Source organism: Lissotriton vulgaris, unplaced genomic scaffold (assembly GCF_964263255.1).
Source record: "Lissotriton vulgaris unplaced genomic scaffold, aLisVul1.2 SCAFFOLD_535, whole genome shotgun sequence".
Classification (NCBI taxonomy): domain Eukaryota; kingdom Metazoa; phylum Chordata; class Amphibia; order Caudata; family Salamandridae; genus Lissotriton; species Lissotriton vulgaris.
In genome coordinates this window covers 184,256-202,700 of record NW_028250319.1, presented here as the reverse complement: position 1 = coordinate 202,700, position 18,445 = coordinate 184,256, and the positions used below count along the sequence as shown (strand labels likewise).

Sequence of the window (18,445 nt, the reverse complement as noted above, 5' to 3'; positions counted from 1 at the left end):
TATTTCTGTAGTTATGCAGTGACCAATGCATCATGGTCCTAGGGAGCGCCACCTCCTAGGCACAGCTCATACAATGTCCCGGGGTGTGCATCTGTGGGACATTTATGTTTGCTATTACAGGGCGGGTGCATGTCATCAGTGCTGTCATCAGTGATGTCACTGACCATGTCATGAATGATGTAATATGCGAAATTATCAGCAGTGCATTGTGGGCGTGCGAGTTATAGTTAGCAGAACTAACTATAACGGAGGAATTTCTATGGTTTTGTAAGAGGGAATTTTACAGCTTATTATAACACCCCTGAAACCTACGTTTTTTTCTGTGAATTTCTAATGTCTTTTAAATGCTAATTTCTAACTATAACGTCTCTGAAACCTATGGTTTTTCAGTGAATTAAAAAAGTTTTTTGTATGCTAATTTCTAACTATAATGTGCCTGAAACCTATGGCTTTTTCATTGAATTTTAAAGGTTTTTTAAATGCTAATTTCTAACTATAACGTGCCTGAAACCTATGGTTTTTTAAGTGAATTTCATTTTTTAAGTGCTAGTTTCTAACTATGCCTAGAGAGATAAAAAAAGAAGAAAAAACGTACAGAAAGAACAAAAAGAAATGCAGAAAGAAGCAACAGAAGTCCACAAAGATGAAGAAAAGTGGAGGAGGAAGCAAGATGTGCAGAAAGAACAAACAGAGGAGCAGAAAGAGTCCTTGCTTGTGCCCTCAACTTTTTCAGACAGGTACCGGTGGTAACTGAGTCTGACTAACAGGGCCTAGAGTCAGTGCTATGCTAAAAGATACTTAGAAGAAAGTGAAAACACCTACATACTCTACGGAACACTATGCTTTGGGGTACCCCTGTGATTAGCATCACCTCCTCTGTAAGGCCTTCGGACATAATAGGGCAGGGGGATTAAAACTACCTCTAAGTCAGAGATGCAGGAAGGCCCGGCCCCCTCTCTTCTCCACTGTACAAATGCACCCTGTGGTGCGTTTTAAGTTGGGGGATTAAGCCCCCTTGAATCTTGAGTATGCCCAGAGCGTGTAAATTCAAATGCTGCTAGAGGGCTTGCAGCACTGGTTGTGCCACCCGCAGAAGCGGCCTTGTAAAATGTGTCTAAGGTCTGCCATTGCAGAACCTTCATGCAGTCTGTTACTTTCATGCTGAATGGCAAGTGCACCCACTTGCCAGTCCCCAAACCTTCCCTTTTCTTCATATCAGACACCCCTATGGTAGGCACAAGGGCAGGGTGCATTGTAAGTATAAGGTAGGACAACTCCTGATGTGTATGGCATGTCCTAATAGTGAATTACAGCCATTTTTGTTTTTCACTATTGCAAGGCTACCTGTTCTCCATAGCATAGGCCAGAATAGGCTGTTAGAATTATTACATTTTATAATCCTAACTGACTCAGGGAACAAGGTAGAAATTCGAGTTTAGTATGCATGCACTCAGAATGATAAAATACATCTTTTAGTGAAGTTTATTTTAGTATTCTGTGTTTGCAAATACCACTTTTAGAAAGTAGGTATTTGCTTGCCTAACCATTCAAACCTGCCTCTGCTAGGTTGTGTATTCCTTTGTCTGGTTTTGTGAGTGACAGGGCTGGGGGATTCCAAGAGACAGGATGAGTCAGCCCAGTGGTGACTAGAGAGATCTGCATCTAGATGGGAGGGAGGAGTTGCACCTGAACTTTGAATAGGGCTGAGCCTGCCTTCGACAATGCTGGCTCCACCTCCTGGGGTGCCGCTGATGTCTCTGCCCTGCACACTGAAAGAAGAGAAGGAAGACTGTCAACAAAGTGCTCCAGGGATGTACTTGCCTTCCACAATGCTGGCTTCACCTCCTGTGGGGCGTCTGATGTTCCTGCCCTGCAATGTGAAAGGAGAGGAGAAGTCTGGTAAACAGAGTGCTTCAGAACTGGTTTGGACTGGGCACAGGCCCCTCTCCCCTCAGAGAACAAAGGTTTTTGGGGTATAAATATTGGAACCCTGATCCCGAGAAATTAGATCACTTTTGGACTACAAGACCTTTTGCTGAGGAGAGGAACCTGAAAAAACTGAGGAGAGACTTTTCCCAAGCTGAAGTACTGCTTGGGGTATTGGCCTGCAGTGGTTGCCTGACTGCCAAAGAGAGGAGAAAGAACTTTGTGGACATTACTTTCAACTTGTGAAGGATCTCCAAGGGCTTGGAAGAGAGCTTGCCTGCTGACCGAAGTCTCAGGACCAGTAGACTTCCCCAGCCTTGATGGATTGCTGCTGGAAACGCTGTTTCTGTGGCTACAGAGGCAGGGAGCTGTGACCGACTCTCACAACCGGCCCGGTGTCCTGTAGGCACTGCACCGAACAACGTCCGCCTCTGACAACGCAAGGTCTGAGCTCACAGACTCTGTCCTGACGCCGTCACCGAGCCATTGCCTGCACCGCGACTGGTGGACACCGCATTGTGCAACGCCTCTCTACACCGACTCGTACTGGTCTGACCGACGCGGTCACTGCTGCTGACTTCGAGTCCTGTGAACGCACCGGAGTTGGGCTCCACCTCGCACGCTTTGCAACACACCACACGACTCGCACCGCTGTCTTGACTGATCGACGGTGTGGCCTGGACCACATCTCTGCAACGCAGGCCTCTGGTGCTTTTTGGAGGTACCTGATGGGCTAGTTGTCCCCCAGGGGCCCTCAGTATTGAAACGGAATCAATTCCCCAACCTAAAACGTACCACAGGGCATGTTTGCACACATGTTACCTCAGGCCCGCCCCCTCCATGCAACACTCTGCAAACGCGTCCTGTTGTGCATTTTAAGTTGGGGAATTAATCCCCCGTCAATACTGGGGGTTCCTGGTGGCCAACTAGCCCGCCAGGTACCTCCAGTAAGCGCCATAGAGATGCTTTGCAGAGAGGTGTAAAAAGGGGCGCGGCCTTGACCAATAGCTATTTGCCAACCTACTTTTCCTACCCAAACTCGGCACACCTCTACTTTTGCCTGTCACTCAGTGCCTATTCCAAATGTGGGCTGAATAACCCACCCACTCACTACCAAGAACTGCCTAGCACAGGAGCCAACATGGGCTGGACGGTCACCACTGGCCTCAGAGGTTTATTTATTTGTATGCAATAATCCTTTTATGCCTTGAAATATTTAAAAGGAAGGTGCTTCTGCCTTAAACTGTCAGTTTGCAATTTACATTATACGTGAACTATTTTTCTCTCTCCCCTCACTCGAGGAATTCAAATTGGCCCACACAGGCGCAGGAACAGACTCACTTTTTCCATGCGTTCTAACCCAACAAGGGGGAATGGATCAATCTATCAACCCCTCAAATGTTTTAGGATACAGACAACCAAACATCACCCCTTTTTGCTCAAAACATGATACTATCGTCTTTAAAACACAGACACTATTCATTCTAACAATCTATATTACAATTAACACACAGCTAGAGCAAATAACACTATGCCCCCATAACCAAACTTCTGATTTACTAGTGAAATAAAGCAAGAAACGTATTATTCAACTTGAAATTGTTATTGAACTGAACATCTATTGGTGCATATCACACTTATGGGATAGAACTCCCACACATATAAGTAATAACTTGATTTTTGTCCACAGAATTATCTCTAAAAACTTTGCAGTAGCTCTTGGAAGCACAATTAGTTCATTTTGTTACAGTGCACGCTGCAATTGGTTTTAAAAGCATTTTTTGTTAAACACAGGTCTCTTTTTTTCAGACTTTGAATAGCAGAACGGTGTAGCCCTTTTATGCCTGAGTTCATTGGCAGATTTATGTGTTCAGTTGTTTAGATTGAATTGCTTATTTTTTTATATCAATGTTCATAAGTCTTATATTTTTGTTTTACATTTTAGAAGGCGCCACATAAGGAGTTGGTGAGCTCTTTCTGCCCAGGGCAGTAACAACCATCGCCTTAAGCTGGAACATTTTCAGGCAAAACTAGTTTTCTTTCACATTTTTCTTTAAGTGAGACAGTCTCACATTTGTTTTTTTCTATTGTAAAACATGGTGGTTGAGGGCGTTTTTTTTCCTCACATGCCGAAAATAGACACATTTTTCATTTGCATTTGGCAGTTCAAACAGCCTGCTGTTTTGCCTTTGGAGGACACAAACATTTCTTAACTCCTTACAGCAAGATTTATTCCTGCAATTGTACAAGAATTTAGAAGGAGGGGTGATTTACATTTAATTCCTGGTTCTAAGTTAAGGCTTTTTCATGCATTATATTTAAGGATTAATGTTTTTATTAACTTTCTTTTTAAGCAGCTGTTAGAAGTTACAGTAGCAAGCTAGTGTTCTGGTCCTACCTTTCTCTTTAAAGAAACAAGGGGACCCTAATTAAAAACAAGCATTGGCCCTTTTGGGACCTTATAAGTATTTAGTTCTGCAGCACAATACCCTTGGTGCAACAACATCAACTGTTGCATGGCTAAACACTTATAAGGTTCAAAGGCGAGACCTATTGGCTATGCCAATGCTTTTTATTGTAGGATGTGACTGTTCCTCAATAGTTCATGCAATTCTGGGTCTGTGGTCCATATATAACACATACTAAAACATTGGAATGCAAGGCCACTGTAAATGTACAAGTATAAATAATTGATATTAAGGAGATATAAACAGGCACTCTCCTACTGCTTGCAGATTCATACCACAGCCTGTTTGCAGAAGCAGCAAGCGGCCTCTTTAAATAGTAACTCTTCATCAGCACGGAAAGAACATGCTTCAACTTCAGAAGCATGAACGGCGGGCTGCACTAGCCAGTGCCCCGCACAGTCAGCCCCCATTGGCTGCAGAAAAATCTCTTCAGCGAGGACAGTAATCAGGCCCCGTTCACAAGCTCTCCAGAGTAGACACAATAACTCCAGCATGTAAAGTAATGGAAAATTAAAATGTTAAACGCACTTTTCTGAAAACCCACAAAATCGACAATTCATGTCTTTGCTGTAGTGGAAAAACAAAGCAATAGAAATACAGATTTAACAAAAACATATCAGGAAAAAAACAAGTAGTGGAAAAAAATTAATAATTAGGTATTTAAAAATTGTCTACCCAGTATAAAATGCTTGTGTAAATAATACATTCTGTTCATCTTTAAAATGCTGATTAATTTGTTTAGGTGAGTTCGCATTTTATGAACTTGCATATTTTTTTTATTAAATGAATAGCCTTTTCCGTGTCCATCGCTCACTACTATACTCACTCGAAATTCACACTTTCATCTTTAAATTCCAATGACTTGTTATAAAATTACCTTACAGCGTCTGGAAAAAAAACCTCGAAAATGAAAAAAATCTTTCTGGTATTTGCACATGCTCTGCACTTTTGCAGGGCACAAGTCCTATAAAATAAGTGAGGGGACTGACAATATGCAAATGACCTCATGACATCACGTGCTGAACGTGTCCTGATGTCTGAAAATTACACCGGGAAACGTTCAGCTTATTTCTGTGGGGCCCAACTTCTTGGCAGGGGGGATGGCGTCCACCCTGTGATAAGAGTGGTGGGACGCCGTCCACCCGCGTGTTACCCCGACTCGAGCCCTGTATATGTGCCAACAGGCAACCTTCGGACCTAAAAAGGCGCAGGCAAGATGTCTCCGGTAACGTCATTTCCCCCTGGCCTCTGGGATAGCTGGAGCCGGAAGTGGAGCGTTGTGTTCAAAGCTCAGTATAAGTCCATGGGCACCATAGGTATTCTGAAAGTGTTCCTGGACACAAATGCTTTGATTGTAGCTGGTGAGTGTGTTTTACTGACCATGGCGAGGTGTGATCCCTGGCCGAAGTGTAAAGGTGGGTGTTATTGGTCTATTTCAACTATAACATGGATTAGCACCCCGCCCTTTCCATTGATTTGGTTTAGTCCATCAAAGATGTCGTGATGTCGGCTGTGGTGGCCCAGTGGTGACTATCCATACAGGAGGTGGTGTTTTAATGAGCGTCAGGTGTGTACTGCAATACTTGGTGTAAGCGTGAGCTCACCCCAAAGGGACTCTCCTCTGCCGCGAGTCTGAGCTCTACAGCGCACGCCAAGAGGCTGTGTGTCTTGTGAGGGAAACCCTGGACCAACATGTGTGTTTCAGGCAATCCATCTGCAGGGAAATATCACATGCACAATTGTGTTCAGAAATTGCAACTATATGTATTTTAATGCAAAAACCACAGTTGATGGACAGAATGCAGAACAATGTCATACATTCACCCCAGCAAAGATATCTGGGCCCAAATCCATCGTTTTTTTGCACTCCACACCACCCCAGTTCAGACATGGCCATATGCAAATGAGTCTGACCCTGTGCCTCATGGGAACAGTCCAGCCTGAACTGCCAAGCCATGCCTTCCCTGGACCGGAAACAAGCTTCCGAGGACCGGTTTCTGGCATTCCAGCCGTCTTCAGCCCGGCTTGCTTGAATCCAGTGGTGTGGAGAGCATGTGACTCACGTCTGAGCATACCCATCCCACTCGGGGTGACAAATGCAAAAACCACAGTTGATGGACAGAATGCAGAACAATGTCATACATTCACCCCAGTACAGAGATCTGGGCCTAAATCAAATCCTAAATTCCTAATTCCATCGCTGCAAAAAAATGATGGATTTAGGCCCATATCTCTGTACTGGGGTGAATGTATGACATTGTGACATCATGAAGGAGACGAAGGGAGTGGGCTGCTTTGATAATTTTTGCATGGGCTGCTTTTGATTGCCCAGTACGGCCCTCGTTCAGGCTGTCTTGATCTATAAATGGAAATCCCATTAGAGCGAGTGACTAACAAACCTGTAATTGATGGATATGAGGAAAAAAATACAAATTACCGGAACAGGGCAATTTCTAACCGAAAAGTAATATGTACGTTGGCGAGTAAATGCAAAAATTAATTGTTTAATTGATTGGGCTTAGCATGCCAATTGATGTACAAAATCCAACTCCATCGGTCCAAGGTTTGTGTAATGTTTGTCCCAATGAGGTATTCAAATCTACTCTGACGCACAGTCGAAAAAGCGCAATGGGTGGCTTCATATGGAAAATGTGTTACTATCGCAGATTACTGTGCACCCATTGTCAGTTACATTATGCAGATGCCAACCCAAAGCAGTCTAGACAGACTTCAGTTACAAACCTTGATGCAATGGATGACAGAAGCAGCTCCTATTTAGTATGAGAACTGCTCTCACTAGAGCCATCAATGCACATTAAAAACAAGTAAATTACTGGCTGTTCTGATGGGATGACAGCTTGTATCACAATATGCTTGAAAATGCCACGATTTGTTGTAATGAGTAGCTTCTAAGCAGACTTACCAAGCAGGCTTTCATGACCCTTGCAAGTTGCAAGTTTAAAACGTATGTCTATGGTATACTGCAGATGGCCATTTAAGTCACAGCAAATCGAATTTCCTACTGTATACTCATCAATGCCTCTAACCTGTGGGGCAGCACAGTATGAATTTCAATATGCCAGTAATTCTATGCACGCAATTAAAAACATGGGTTAGTCCACTAATTTGATCACAGAACTGGTAGATTTTTGGCTATTTGTCGAGCAAGAGGAGTATTCACGGACCTTCTTCCTTCGTCTCTTCTCTTTTCTCGTATTTTCCCTTTTCTTGCACTCTTCTACCTTTTTTATTATTTTTGTATTTCATATTTTAGCTGTTTTTCCTTTTGAGATTCCTTTCCTACTTGCCTACCTACCGTCATTCTCTTCTTTGTTCCTCCTTCCACTTCTGTCTCCTTCCTGAGAACTGTAATAGGGACATTATTCACATTTAACCATGACGAACCCTTGCAATACTAATACTAATGAACAATTTGTGTATAGATTCGTGTTTTCCAGTTCTATGGGCACTCCATGCTGTTGTGTATCTGCGATGGCTGACTTGCATTTGCACTCTGCATTCTATCCTTGAGGTCTTTTGACCTTCCACAGACCTGACCCAAATGATTGTGGTCAGTGCCATGTACAGGTTGTTTGTCTTCTTGCTCGTAGTACTTCTATTAGGTAGAGGCATTTCGGATCGCGACAGACATTTGCAGTGTGTTGTTCGAGTGAGATGGGTCATTTAATCCTCCACTTACCCTGTGTCTCTATAACTCACATTCTGCAGTGTGCAGGTTCTGTGCCAACCTGCGTCAGTGGCTTCTTGTGCATGCACCCCATGCTTTACAATCATATCTGTATTCCGCTGGACATAGGAAGCAAAGATGTTATTGAAGAGGAAGACAGGTAGATCAGTATTGAGAAATGTGCACTTACCCGCCTGATATTAGTTCAACTCTGAGATCAGCTGGGTTGTAGCTAGGGGCAGCAACACACCTCTCTGCCCTTAAGGTAAACATGTCACCATCAGGGAATGTAGTTGAAATACCAATGTAAAGCGGTGTGCCCACTGTCAGGGTGTCGTCTTCTGTGAGCGGATCAGTAAAGGAATTAGACTTGAAGGCAGCCATGGTGGCAGTAGTTGGTCCAGAACTATTCACTGATGGTAGAGTAGCTATGCTGGACATAGAAAAAAGAGATTTCAGGATACGCACAAGAAAGTGGGATCACATTTCATAAAGTAATGTATAATTTATTCTTTTGGAATATTAATTAATAAACCCAGAATGCTATTTATTTTTGTTTTGAAGACAGAGGCTTGAGAACACCTCAAACGACTGCAGTTGACGCACCCGCTGCCAGGGTCGTTGCAGATTCTGAGATCATTCTAGGGAGATTTTGGTGCTGATGTTAACAGATGGGAATGAAAAGTCACATCTGAGGAATGAAAGAACTGTGTCATGCTCAAAGGCATTTATGAAACATAGGGCTGGATCACAGGAGATTTTTGACTGGCACCCTTACATGTCCTTGGTTGTAAGAGATTGGTTGGTGTGAACACCATATTATAAAAGTAGTTCTTCACCATGAGATGCCTTTTGATATTTGTAAAAGTCAGGATATCTCTGAGGATGTGCAAGATCCAGTATAACACAAATTTAAAGATAATTTCTCCTATGTTATTAAAATTACTCGACACAGGTAAAGGTCTCCCTATAAAACATGTCAAAACAATGCAGTTATAAAATACAGACAAGAGATGGCGCAATACCAACCACTGTACAGCATGAGCCGAAAAATTAAATGTTCAGCATACTAATAATGTAATGTTGAAGCATTAAACAAAATAAATATACAATGCAGTGGTTTTTCGACAAGACCATTCAATAACTAAAAATACATTAGAGAATTCTACTAATTGGAACAGCGATCTTGTAACTTAATTGATATTTGAGTAAGCTGATACAGAGGAAATTGACTAAGAACATTGATGCAGGTCTGCACTGTCTAACGCCAGCATACTTCAGAATCAGGAGAAGCAACAGCTTTCTTGAATTTGCACCCAAAAAAATGAATTGTACTCCACGGTGAACAATCACCGCACTGACATGGTGTAAGCCTATCAGAATATTGACCTAGGAAGGGTACGCAACCAGATAATGTATAGCCTGAAGTTTAAAGGGTGTTATAAAATATCCGTGCTGTATTTTAGTGACCCAAGTCGCTGTTCCAGGTGGAGGTTGGATTATTAGATATTCCTGACAATCATCTTCTGAAATTCGTGGCTGCCTCTGGCATTATTACAAAATGCATAAAAGTGAGACTTGACATTGCCCTTGCAGGGCAGAGATATGTTCATGTGACTTGCTAAACAGCTTGGTCATGTCAAAACTGTGGCATAGGTTCTTTATGTTAGTCAATCAAGAACTATAAAGGGCTTCTTTTAATTTAAGGTAATCTAACAGGACCAGCCTATTGAAACTCGCTGCATGCTTTGTCCATATGCACTGCCAGAGAACAAATGGTTGCTGACAAATGTAATCCATAATACATTCTAGCCCCTATTCAGTGTGTGAAACATTAGTCGAGGTAATTGTAGGTACAGAAAATAACTGCCTCAAAAATCAATTTTCAAATACCTGCAAGTCAGGGTATTTCAGCACACCCCAGAGACTGGCAACGCAAGTGCAATAAGGGTACTTATAGCTTTGTCCTCTGCCATCAACTCATTTTGCTGTTTGATCCTCAACTTGGAGGCAAAGCCAAAAACTCCTTGCAAACTCAGCTCATATTCTATCCCTGTGCTTTCCAATTACATGCATCATCAAATAAAACCCCCAAATGGAAAAAAGTTTGCACCGATTGAATCTTTGCACTATTCAAGAAAAAGGCTTTATTCAGGTCATAATAATATAAATAATATAAAGCTAGCCGGGGCACAAAAAATAAACACACTGGGACAACATGTAGAAAAGTTTAATTTGAGGAAACTAAAATGGCAAGGTACAAAGATGGCGAATATAATGGATACCCTCAAAAAACACAAGAGGAGGGGATATTTCTGGGATTGAGATAGGCAGAGCCCTTTGTCTTGAATAGCAGTATTCTGCAATCAGGTGCCAGTATTTATTTGAGTTTTTGGCTCTGGCGGCTTCCCTTAACCCAATTCATTTGGAATCAAACTCCCTTCTCTTTTCTCTAAATTTATAACGATTTCTAGCTCGCTTATGGCGGTTGATTTCTTGTTGTTTACCAATGGAGAATTGTAAATGTTGTTTTCTGATTAAGTGGTTAATTTCTTGATTTAATACTTTCAGCAGTAGCAAACCCTGGTTTGCAACACGGGGGCCAGTTGAGTCAGTACTTACATTTTTTATCTCCTTCATTTGTGCCTCGAAAAACTGTAAAATGTTTAAGGAATCGAAACCCTGCCATTCTACATAACTTTTCTTCACCATCACACCTACCTCAGTGGTATTTTTTTGGGGTCCAAAAGGAGCAGCCATTAGCTTTACTAAAAACCACCGAGCCGGGGGGGCGTGGCTTGGCGCCCGGCGAGGACGGCGGCTCTAATGTGAGCGCTCCGGGTCGTAAGGGGTTTTCGCTCCACATTTGTCCTCATTACTGCCTGCAGAGCGGATTTTCGTGGACCGGAGACCAGCGACACCAGCGGGCTCCTGGAGGCGACAATTAACAAGCAGCGGAATGGTCATTTTTGCTACTTTGTAGCGGACGCGGCTGTGGGATAGTCGCGTCCGCCATCTTGGATCCTGTCACCGCGAACTACGGTGCTCCCGCTCGGAAAACATGCGAGCCCGCCACGGAGCCCCTCATGCCTACAGCTACTCCTGGTGAGATAATTTCTACATCTTGGCACCACCGCTGTAAGACTTTACTTCATGACACTTTTTTAAGTGAGTTTAAGCAAGTTTCACTCACGTCTCAATGACCTGGGCGGCCATTTTAGGCAACTGTTGTTCCTCTTACCTCAGGCAACCTGCATGCACACGTGGTTGCAGCCTATTCTCTATTAAGAGCGTTGCATTTCCTCATGCTTTTATTCTCATAGCTATTTACAACTTGGAGCTGTTTTGCGCATTGTTTCTGCACGTTTTTCTCTACCTGCTCTCCTCGCACTTATAATGTTCCTTTCCTGATGGACCTTTCCTGCACCACAATGTGCCATTCTTCTATACCTGAGCGTAGTGGTGTTTCTCTGCTTCCATCATCAATGTATTAACTCCTCCAACGACTCGAATGCTGCTCCATTCATCTGCCTATACCCTTGGCGTTCCTGAATTCTGCGCAGATAGCCTTTTTTTCCTTATTTTCACTTTTTGGAAATTTGGGTGCCTTCCTCCTGTCAAGAGCTCCTGCGCACACTTGTAGCTGTCTGTAGGTTCGCAGTGACTACTACTACTGAACTTTATTTCTCCTTACCAATAACTCTTTTTTATGGAAAGAAAGGCAATTTCTCGCACTCCTAAAACTCCACGTGGTGTATTCATTAAAAACTCAAAAGTTTTCTCTGCACTGGCACACCTCGAGGCTTCTCAGGCGCTCGTCACTCAGATGTCGCAGTCTAGCACGGAGCGGCCTGCCCAGCCTCCAGGGAAAGTCACGACGAAACGCCTTAAAAAGATCCTCCATCACCAACAGGATCCACTTCGACTGTCTCCATGGAGCTTTTGCTGGAGGAAATTCGTGCCCTCAGACCTTTCATGGAAGAAACTAATTCTAAGTTGCAGGTTCTTACCGATAACTGGTCTCAGATGGATGCCAGGGTGACAACAGTGGAACATTCTTTGACTTCTCTCCAAGAGTCGTCCTCCAAGGTTTCACACATGCAGTCTCAGATTTCCTCTCTTCAAAAGCAAGTTGAAGAATTGGAGAACCGAAACAGACGCAACAATCTTCGTCTCTACGGCCTGGCAGAGAATTGTGAAGGGACTGACCCCATCGCCTTCTTCAAATCATTTTTACCAAAACTTCTTCATCTGCCTGAGGGTACTACGCTTAACATCCAGCGTGCACATAGGCTGGGCCGCCTTCCTTCTACTCCCTCTCCTTCTTCACGGCCGAGAGGTGTCATCATGTACTTCTTAGAATACACCGACCTTCTCAAAGTCATCTCAGCGGCTCGTGCCTCACCTCGTCTCCAATGGTCAGGATCCAATCTCTTCTTTGCGCAGGATTATGCCAAAACTACAGCCAGCCGCCGCAAAGCCTTTTTAGATATGCGACCAGAGCTCCGTGCTATTGGAGCCAGATACGGCCTTTTTCATCCTTGCCTGTTCAGAGTTACTCACAACAACAAGACCACGACCTACGAGGATCCTGTTCGTCTCCGAAGTTTTTTGAACGCTGCACAGTCGTCTGACATGGACTTCTCTGGCTCCTCATCAGCTTTTCCTCCGTGAATCTTGTTTCATATCACTTTATTGTCCTACTCAAATTACATGTTCCATGTTTTATGTTCGCTGTTCTGGTGTTTGCCTTTCCTGGGCTTCCCAGCATCTTCAGTTTCTATGTTCCTTTTTGACTCCTTCCTATCTCTCTTACATCCCTGTTGGATGGACAAGTAATTTTAATTAGTGTCTTCTATATACTCTTTCATTATGCGCCATTGTTTTGTTTCCTTCTTCTCTTGTTCACGTTATTCCTTTTTGCTTTTTCTTCCTTGCAGGTTCCGCGACTTGTATTGCGTTCACCCCTCGACTTGTTGGTTCGCTTACATTGGATGCTCTGCCTCCTCTAGTTGGCGCTCCCCCCTCACTCCTCTCTCCTCGTCTCCTCTCCTTGGTGTTCATCCCTCCTCCTTTCTGCCCTCCGTAAGTATGTTTTCCCTTCTCTCCCTGAAGGTCGCTTCCCTTTTTGTACCTTTTTTTATTTTATCTACACTAGTTTCCCTTGTTCCACAGGTGTCTTCTTTTCTTGTTTTTCGACAGTTCTTATGTTATAAACTTCTTCCCATCACTTTCTCTATTCTCTGGACTACCTTCTTATTCTTCTTAAGTCAACAGTTCTTTACTCTTACTTTTCTACTCTCTCTTCCTTTCCTTCATTCTTCCCTTCAACCTTATTTTGTAATGATTTTTCCAGACTTTCATATTCTTTTGGACTTTTCTTCTCCTCTGGGTTCTTCTCGCATCTTTTCTCTTCATGTTGATATTTTCCTTTTTATTCCTATGATATGTCTTTGAAAGTAATTACTTGGAATGTTAAAGGCATTCATTCTCCCATCAAAAGACAAAGAATCCTATCTCACCTTGCACGATTGAATGTGTATATTGCTTTTTACAAGAAACCCACCTATCTGCTGAAGAATCTGTTAAACTGAAAAGAAATTGGGTGGGCGATGTTTACTATTCTCCTGGGGATGGTAAACGTAATGGTGTGGCCATTCTATGTCATAAAGCTCTTACTCACTCCGTGCTCGCTCAGGAATCGGATGCTGACGGCCGTTGGACATATGCTAGGCTTTCTGTCAAGAATGTTCCAATTTCTCTTATAAATGTTTATGCACCTACTACCGGTGATCCTACTTTTTGGCATTCATTTTCCCAGCACATTACCAGATTTATTGATGACAATTTCATTTTAGCAGGTGACTGCAACCAGCCCCTAGACCCCTTTCTGGACAGAAATTCCAAGGCACATTTCATTCCTAATAAGTCACATAAATCCTTTCTTCAAACCATCTCCCAGCATAAGCTTACTGACGCCTGGCGTCTATGTAACCCACAACTTCAAGAATTTACTTTTTATTCTCCATGCCATCATTCCCAATCCAGGATTGATTACATTTTCGTATCCCACAACATCGTTCAAACTCTCACGCAGGCTGAAATTGGCCCGATTTTACTTTCTGACCACGCCCCAACTTTAGTTCAATTGGACATTTTACCCAAATCAGTTGGCCCTAAACGTTGGCGCTTTAACAATTCTCTTCTCTTAGACCCTAAATTTACCGCCTCCTTCATTACTTTCTCAGACTAATTTTTCTCCTTGAATGATAATTCCCCTGTCCCCAAGCACACCATTTGGGATGCCTTTAAGGCGGCAGCGAGAGACTTTATAATTGGCTTTGTTGCAAAAAAACGGAAAGCTGCTCGCAACTTCACAAAGGCTATCCTTCTGGATATTAAGAAATTGGAGCATTCTTATTTTACTTCTCGTTCGCAGGAAAGTCTAACCGCCTTGATAAATGCTAAAATGAAATTTAACAAAAAATCCACGGACGATGCATCCTTGTATCTATTGAAATCAAGTGCCAAGTTCTATGGGGGCAAAAATAAGGCTGGTAAAATTTTGGCTAATTATTTAAAAGTTAAACAAAATAAGTTGAATATTGAATCAGTCTATGACGCTACCTCCACTCTCAAGCACACAGACGCAGATATCCTCACTGCATTCTCCACCTTTTACAAAACCCTATACTCTTCTGAAACCCAGGCCTCTTCCCAATCCTTAGACAATTTCTTTTCTACTATTCAAAAACCAGCCCACTTTCCACTCGACCTCTCTCACTTAGAGCTTGACATATCCCACCAAGAATTGCTCAAGGCACTTCAAACTCTCCAAAAAGATAAGGCTCCTGGCCCAGACGGCTTCACTGTAGAATTTTTTCTTCACTTTTCAAAGCTTCTTATCCCAAAACTTCATTCCCTCATTGGCCCCTTCCTCACCTTGGGTTCCTCCTCAGGCTCTTTTTCAGATGCGCATATTTGCCTCATACCCAAGGAGGGGAAGGATCCTAAACACTGTAAAAACTACAGGCCAATCTCTTTAGTCAATATTGACTATAAAATATTTGCGAAGTCTCTTGCGGCCCGTCTCGATCTTCTTCTCCCAGACCTTTTGGGCGAAGAACAGTCGGGCTTTGTTAAAGGTCGCTTCATTACTGACAACACCAGACTCCTCTTTAATATTCTCTCTAAATCTCGCCTTTTGCCCCATCCCCTCGCGGCTATTGCCCTGGACGCTGAAAAGGCGTTTGATAGGGTTGAATGGGCCTATCTTTTTCATACCCTCCGTTAGTTTGGCTTTGGTCCTGTTTTCATATCTCTAATTTCACTACTTTATTCTAACCCACGTGCAGCGGTTTGTGCCAATGGTCAAATATCCTCTTTTTTCGATTTGAAAAGAGGCGTTCGTCAAGGATGCCCCTTGTCTCCCTTCCTCTTTAATTTGGCCCTAGAACCTTTTCTTTCCAAGCTCCGCCAGAACCCCTCCATCCAAGGTTTCCAACTCTCAGACTCCCACATCAAATTAGCCGCATACGCAGATGACATCCTTCTCTTTGTTTCCAACCCCACTGTCTCAATTCCTGCCTTCCTTACTGAAGTCCATGCCTATTCCCAAATATCTGGCTATAAACTTAACAACGATAAATGTGAGATCCTTCCTTTAACTAAATTTACATTTAAACCTGATTTTGCAGCCTCTAACTTCACATGGAAACCCTCTAACATTAAATACCTTGGGATGCACATCACCCCCACCATCCCAGATACTATTTCCCTCTGTATGTCCAAATGCATCCAAAAATTGGCAGATCTCACATCCAAATGGCACCCTCTTTATTTATCCTGGTGGGGTCGCCTTGATACCATTAAAATGATGCTGTCTTCCATTGTCCTATACACTCTCTCTAACATTCCAGTCCCCATCCCTTCTAAATTTTTCAAAAAGATTAATTCTACTCTAACGTTCTTCCTTTTGAATAAAAAGAAACCCCGAATGTCTCTAATCCGTCTGATCCGTCCTAAATCAGAAGGTGGGGTTAATTTTCCTGATTTTCCTGCTTACCATAAAGCATTCCAACTGCGACAAGCCTCTTTTTGGTTACAGGACCCTGGCACCCCCTGTCCTTTATGGACTAACTTTGAACGTCTTCTTCTCTTCCCTTTTTCCTTTGCCGAATATCTTTCCTTCTCCCGTAAACCCGTTTCTATCTCCACTCCTATTCATAAATTTACTGCCAAATTGCTTCTATCTTCTTCTCATTCTCCTCCCACAACCATTGCTGCCTTTCTTTCCTCCCCCATCTGGCATAACACTTCCTTACTCATTCGAAATAGACCCTTTTTTTGGAAAACATGGCATAACAGAGGTTTACAGTGGATTTCTCAACTCTTCTCTGGCTCCTCTTTCTTACCTTTCCATACTCTTCGCTCCCTTTATAACTTACCCGCCTCCTTTGCTCGCAATTACCAAGTGCTTAAGGATACAGTCCTAACACAATACAATTGCCTCTCTCAGCTCTGCCCTCCCCCTACTTCATCCACTCTCCCTTCCTCACTTCACTCCTTTCTACGCACTACGCCAAAAGCTGCTGCTATCTACAAGTACCTCCACACCGGCGAGTCTCCCAGACTTAAATCCAAAGTGGAGGAATGCTGGGAGCACGACTTGTCTGTAGCTTGGTCAGTTTCCTTTTGGGATAAAATCTGGACCAAGATTCGTAAATCCTCAAGAGCAGCAACCCTTACACAGACTTTGTTTTTTATTTACAATAGACTTCTCCTCACACCCAATGATCTCCACAAACGCTTCCCTAACACCCCTCACACATGCTGGTCCTGTTCATCCCCACAAGCTACTTTATTTCACATGGTATTTTTATGCACTCATGTCCATAGTTTTTGGTTACAGGTTTGGGCTCAAATTAATTTGATTTTCCACTCTTGTATCCCCTTTTCTCACACACACATTTTCATGGGCAGCCTTTCCCCTTGCTGGGATAACGTTGACCTAAAGCCTCAGATTGTCGATTTGCTGCTAGCCGCCGCCTTTCAACAAATAACGGTCAACTGGAAGGACTTCTCCAAAATTTCCTTCAAGGCGTGGTGGTTCAATGTCTGCCATAATCATAGGCTTGACACTGCTTATGTTTTTCCAGCTTGTATGGCTACAAAACGCATGGACTTATGGCTACCTGTTACTCTTTATTTGGACTCATGTACTAAACGCTCGTTTCGCCCTTCACCTTCACAGCAAGAAGTTCTCAAACCTCCTTAATTGCCTGATGCATTCCGCTTTTTCTTCATTGTATCACTTTCTTTTTTTTATTCCTTTCGAATGTTTTTTATGCTTCTCATGTTCAATGCTTAACATATTCTCCCTTCACCTTTTCCTTTTTCTTTTATCTAGTACCCAGATTTACCCTCTTACAATATTTGCTATGTATGATTGTTTTATTCTGCTAATAGTCTTTACATTATTATTCCAATGTATTTTGTTTTGACACCTGGATTTTCTTTTGTCATTATCGAATAAAATTTTCCTGAACTTAAAAACCACCGAGCCCTGGTCCAGGTTCCCTTGGTTCAATGCGGGTAAATTGAAGGCAATTGTCCAACCCACTACACTGTGGTCACTCCATATTGACGGAGATACCACTAAATTTTCACAGGCCCCAAACATTTGGTAGGAGGCAACCACGTAGTCCAATAGGGTTTGGATATGATGGGAGTTGAAAGTAAAATCTTCTATTTTATCAAGTGGAACCCTACCATTTGAAGTGACCAAGTCAATGCTTCTGATACTATCAAGCAAAAGAATACCCTGTTTTTCCGTTTTTATTTTATTTGCCACAATCCGAGAGCTAAAAATGACCCTTGAATAAAAGAAGCTCTCATGCAAGTTAATTTTTTCGAACAAGATATCCCTACTTTCTACCAACTTTAGTGCCTCTATCTCAGAAAAGAGCTTGAGAATGAATCAAATAGCCAGACAAAATGCAAGATGGAGGAAGAGACCTTCTGCATACCATTATCTTTCTTTACAGTGTCTCTTGGAGGGATCCACAGAGGCACTCTATCGCCAAGACTGACAGCTTGTGCCTCCTCATAAACTGTGTTGTTAGATGCGACACTGTAGTGGGAATTGGGATATGTGACTTTCAATGTTTTTTTCCCTGTGAAAGTTCTATTAGATCCCATCTGTAAGTTACCCAGTGCATGAGACCCCACCCTTAAGCTTGCATCCACTCTGGCCCCAATGCTTTAGGCTATGTCTGAGGTATAGAAGGCCCACCTCCCTTTAAAATGCCCCTACTCAAGGGAGCGGATGACTCATCGGTCTGGAGGAAATAAGGTACTTGTG

At 42.8% G+C, this 18,445-nt stretch overlaps 1 protein-coding gene across 1 annotated transcript in view; it reads right to left on the bottom strand.

Moving 5' to 3' along the window:
- LOC147663289 (uromodulin-like) overlaps positions 1-18,445 on the bottom strand; it is a 189,904-nt gene that overhangs the window by 40,221 nt on the left and 131,238 nt on the right. Inside the window, exon 4 of the mRNA XM_086950552.1 lies at positions 8,273-8,515. Within this exon, the coding sequence (XP_086806678.1) occupies positions 8,273-8,515 (243 nt within the window). The remainder of the gene's footprint in view (positions 1-8,272; positions 8,516-18,445) is intronic.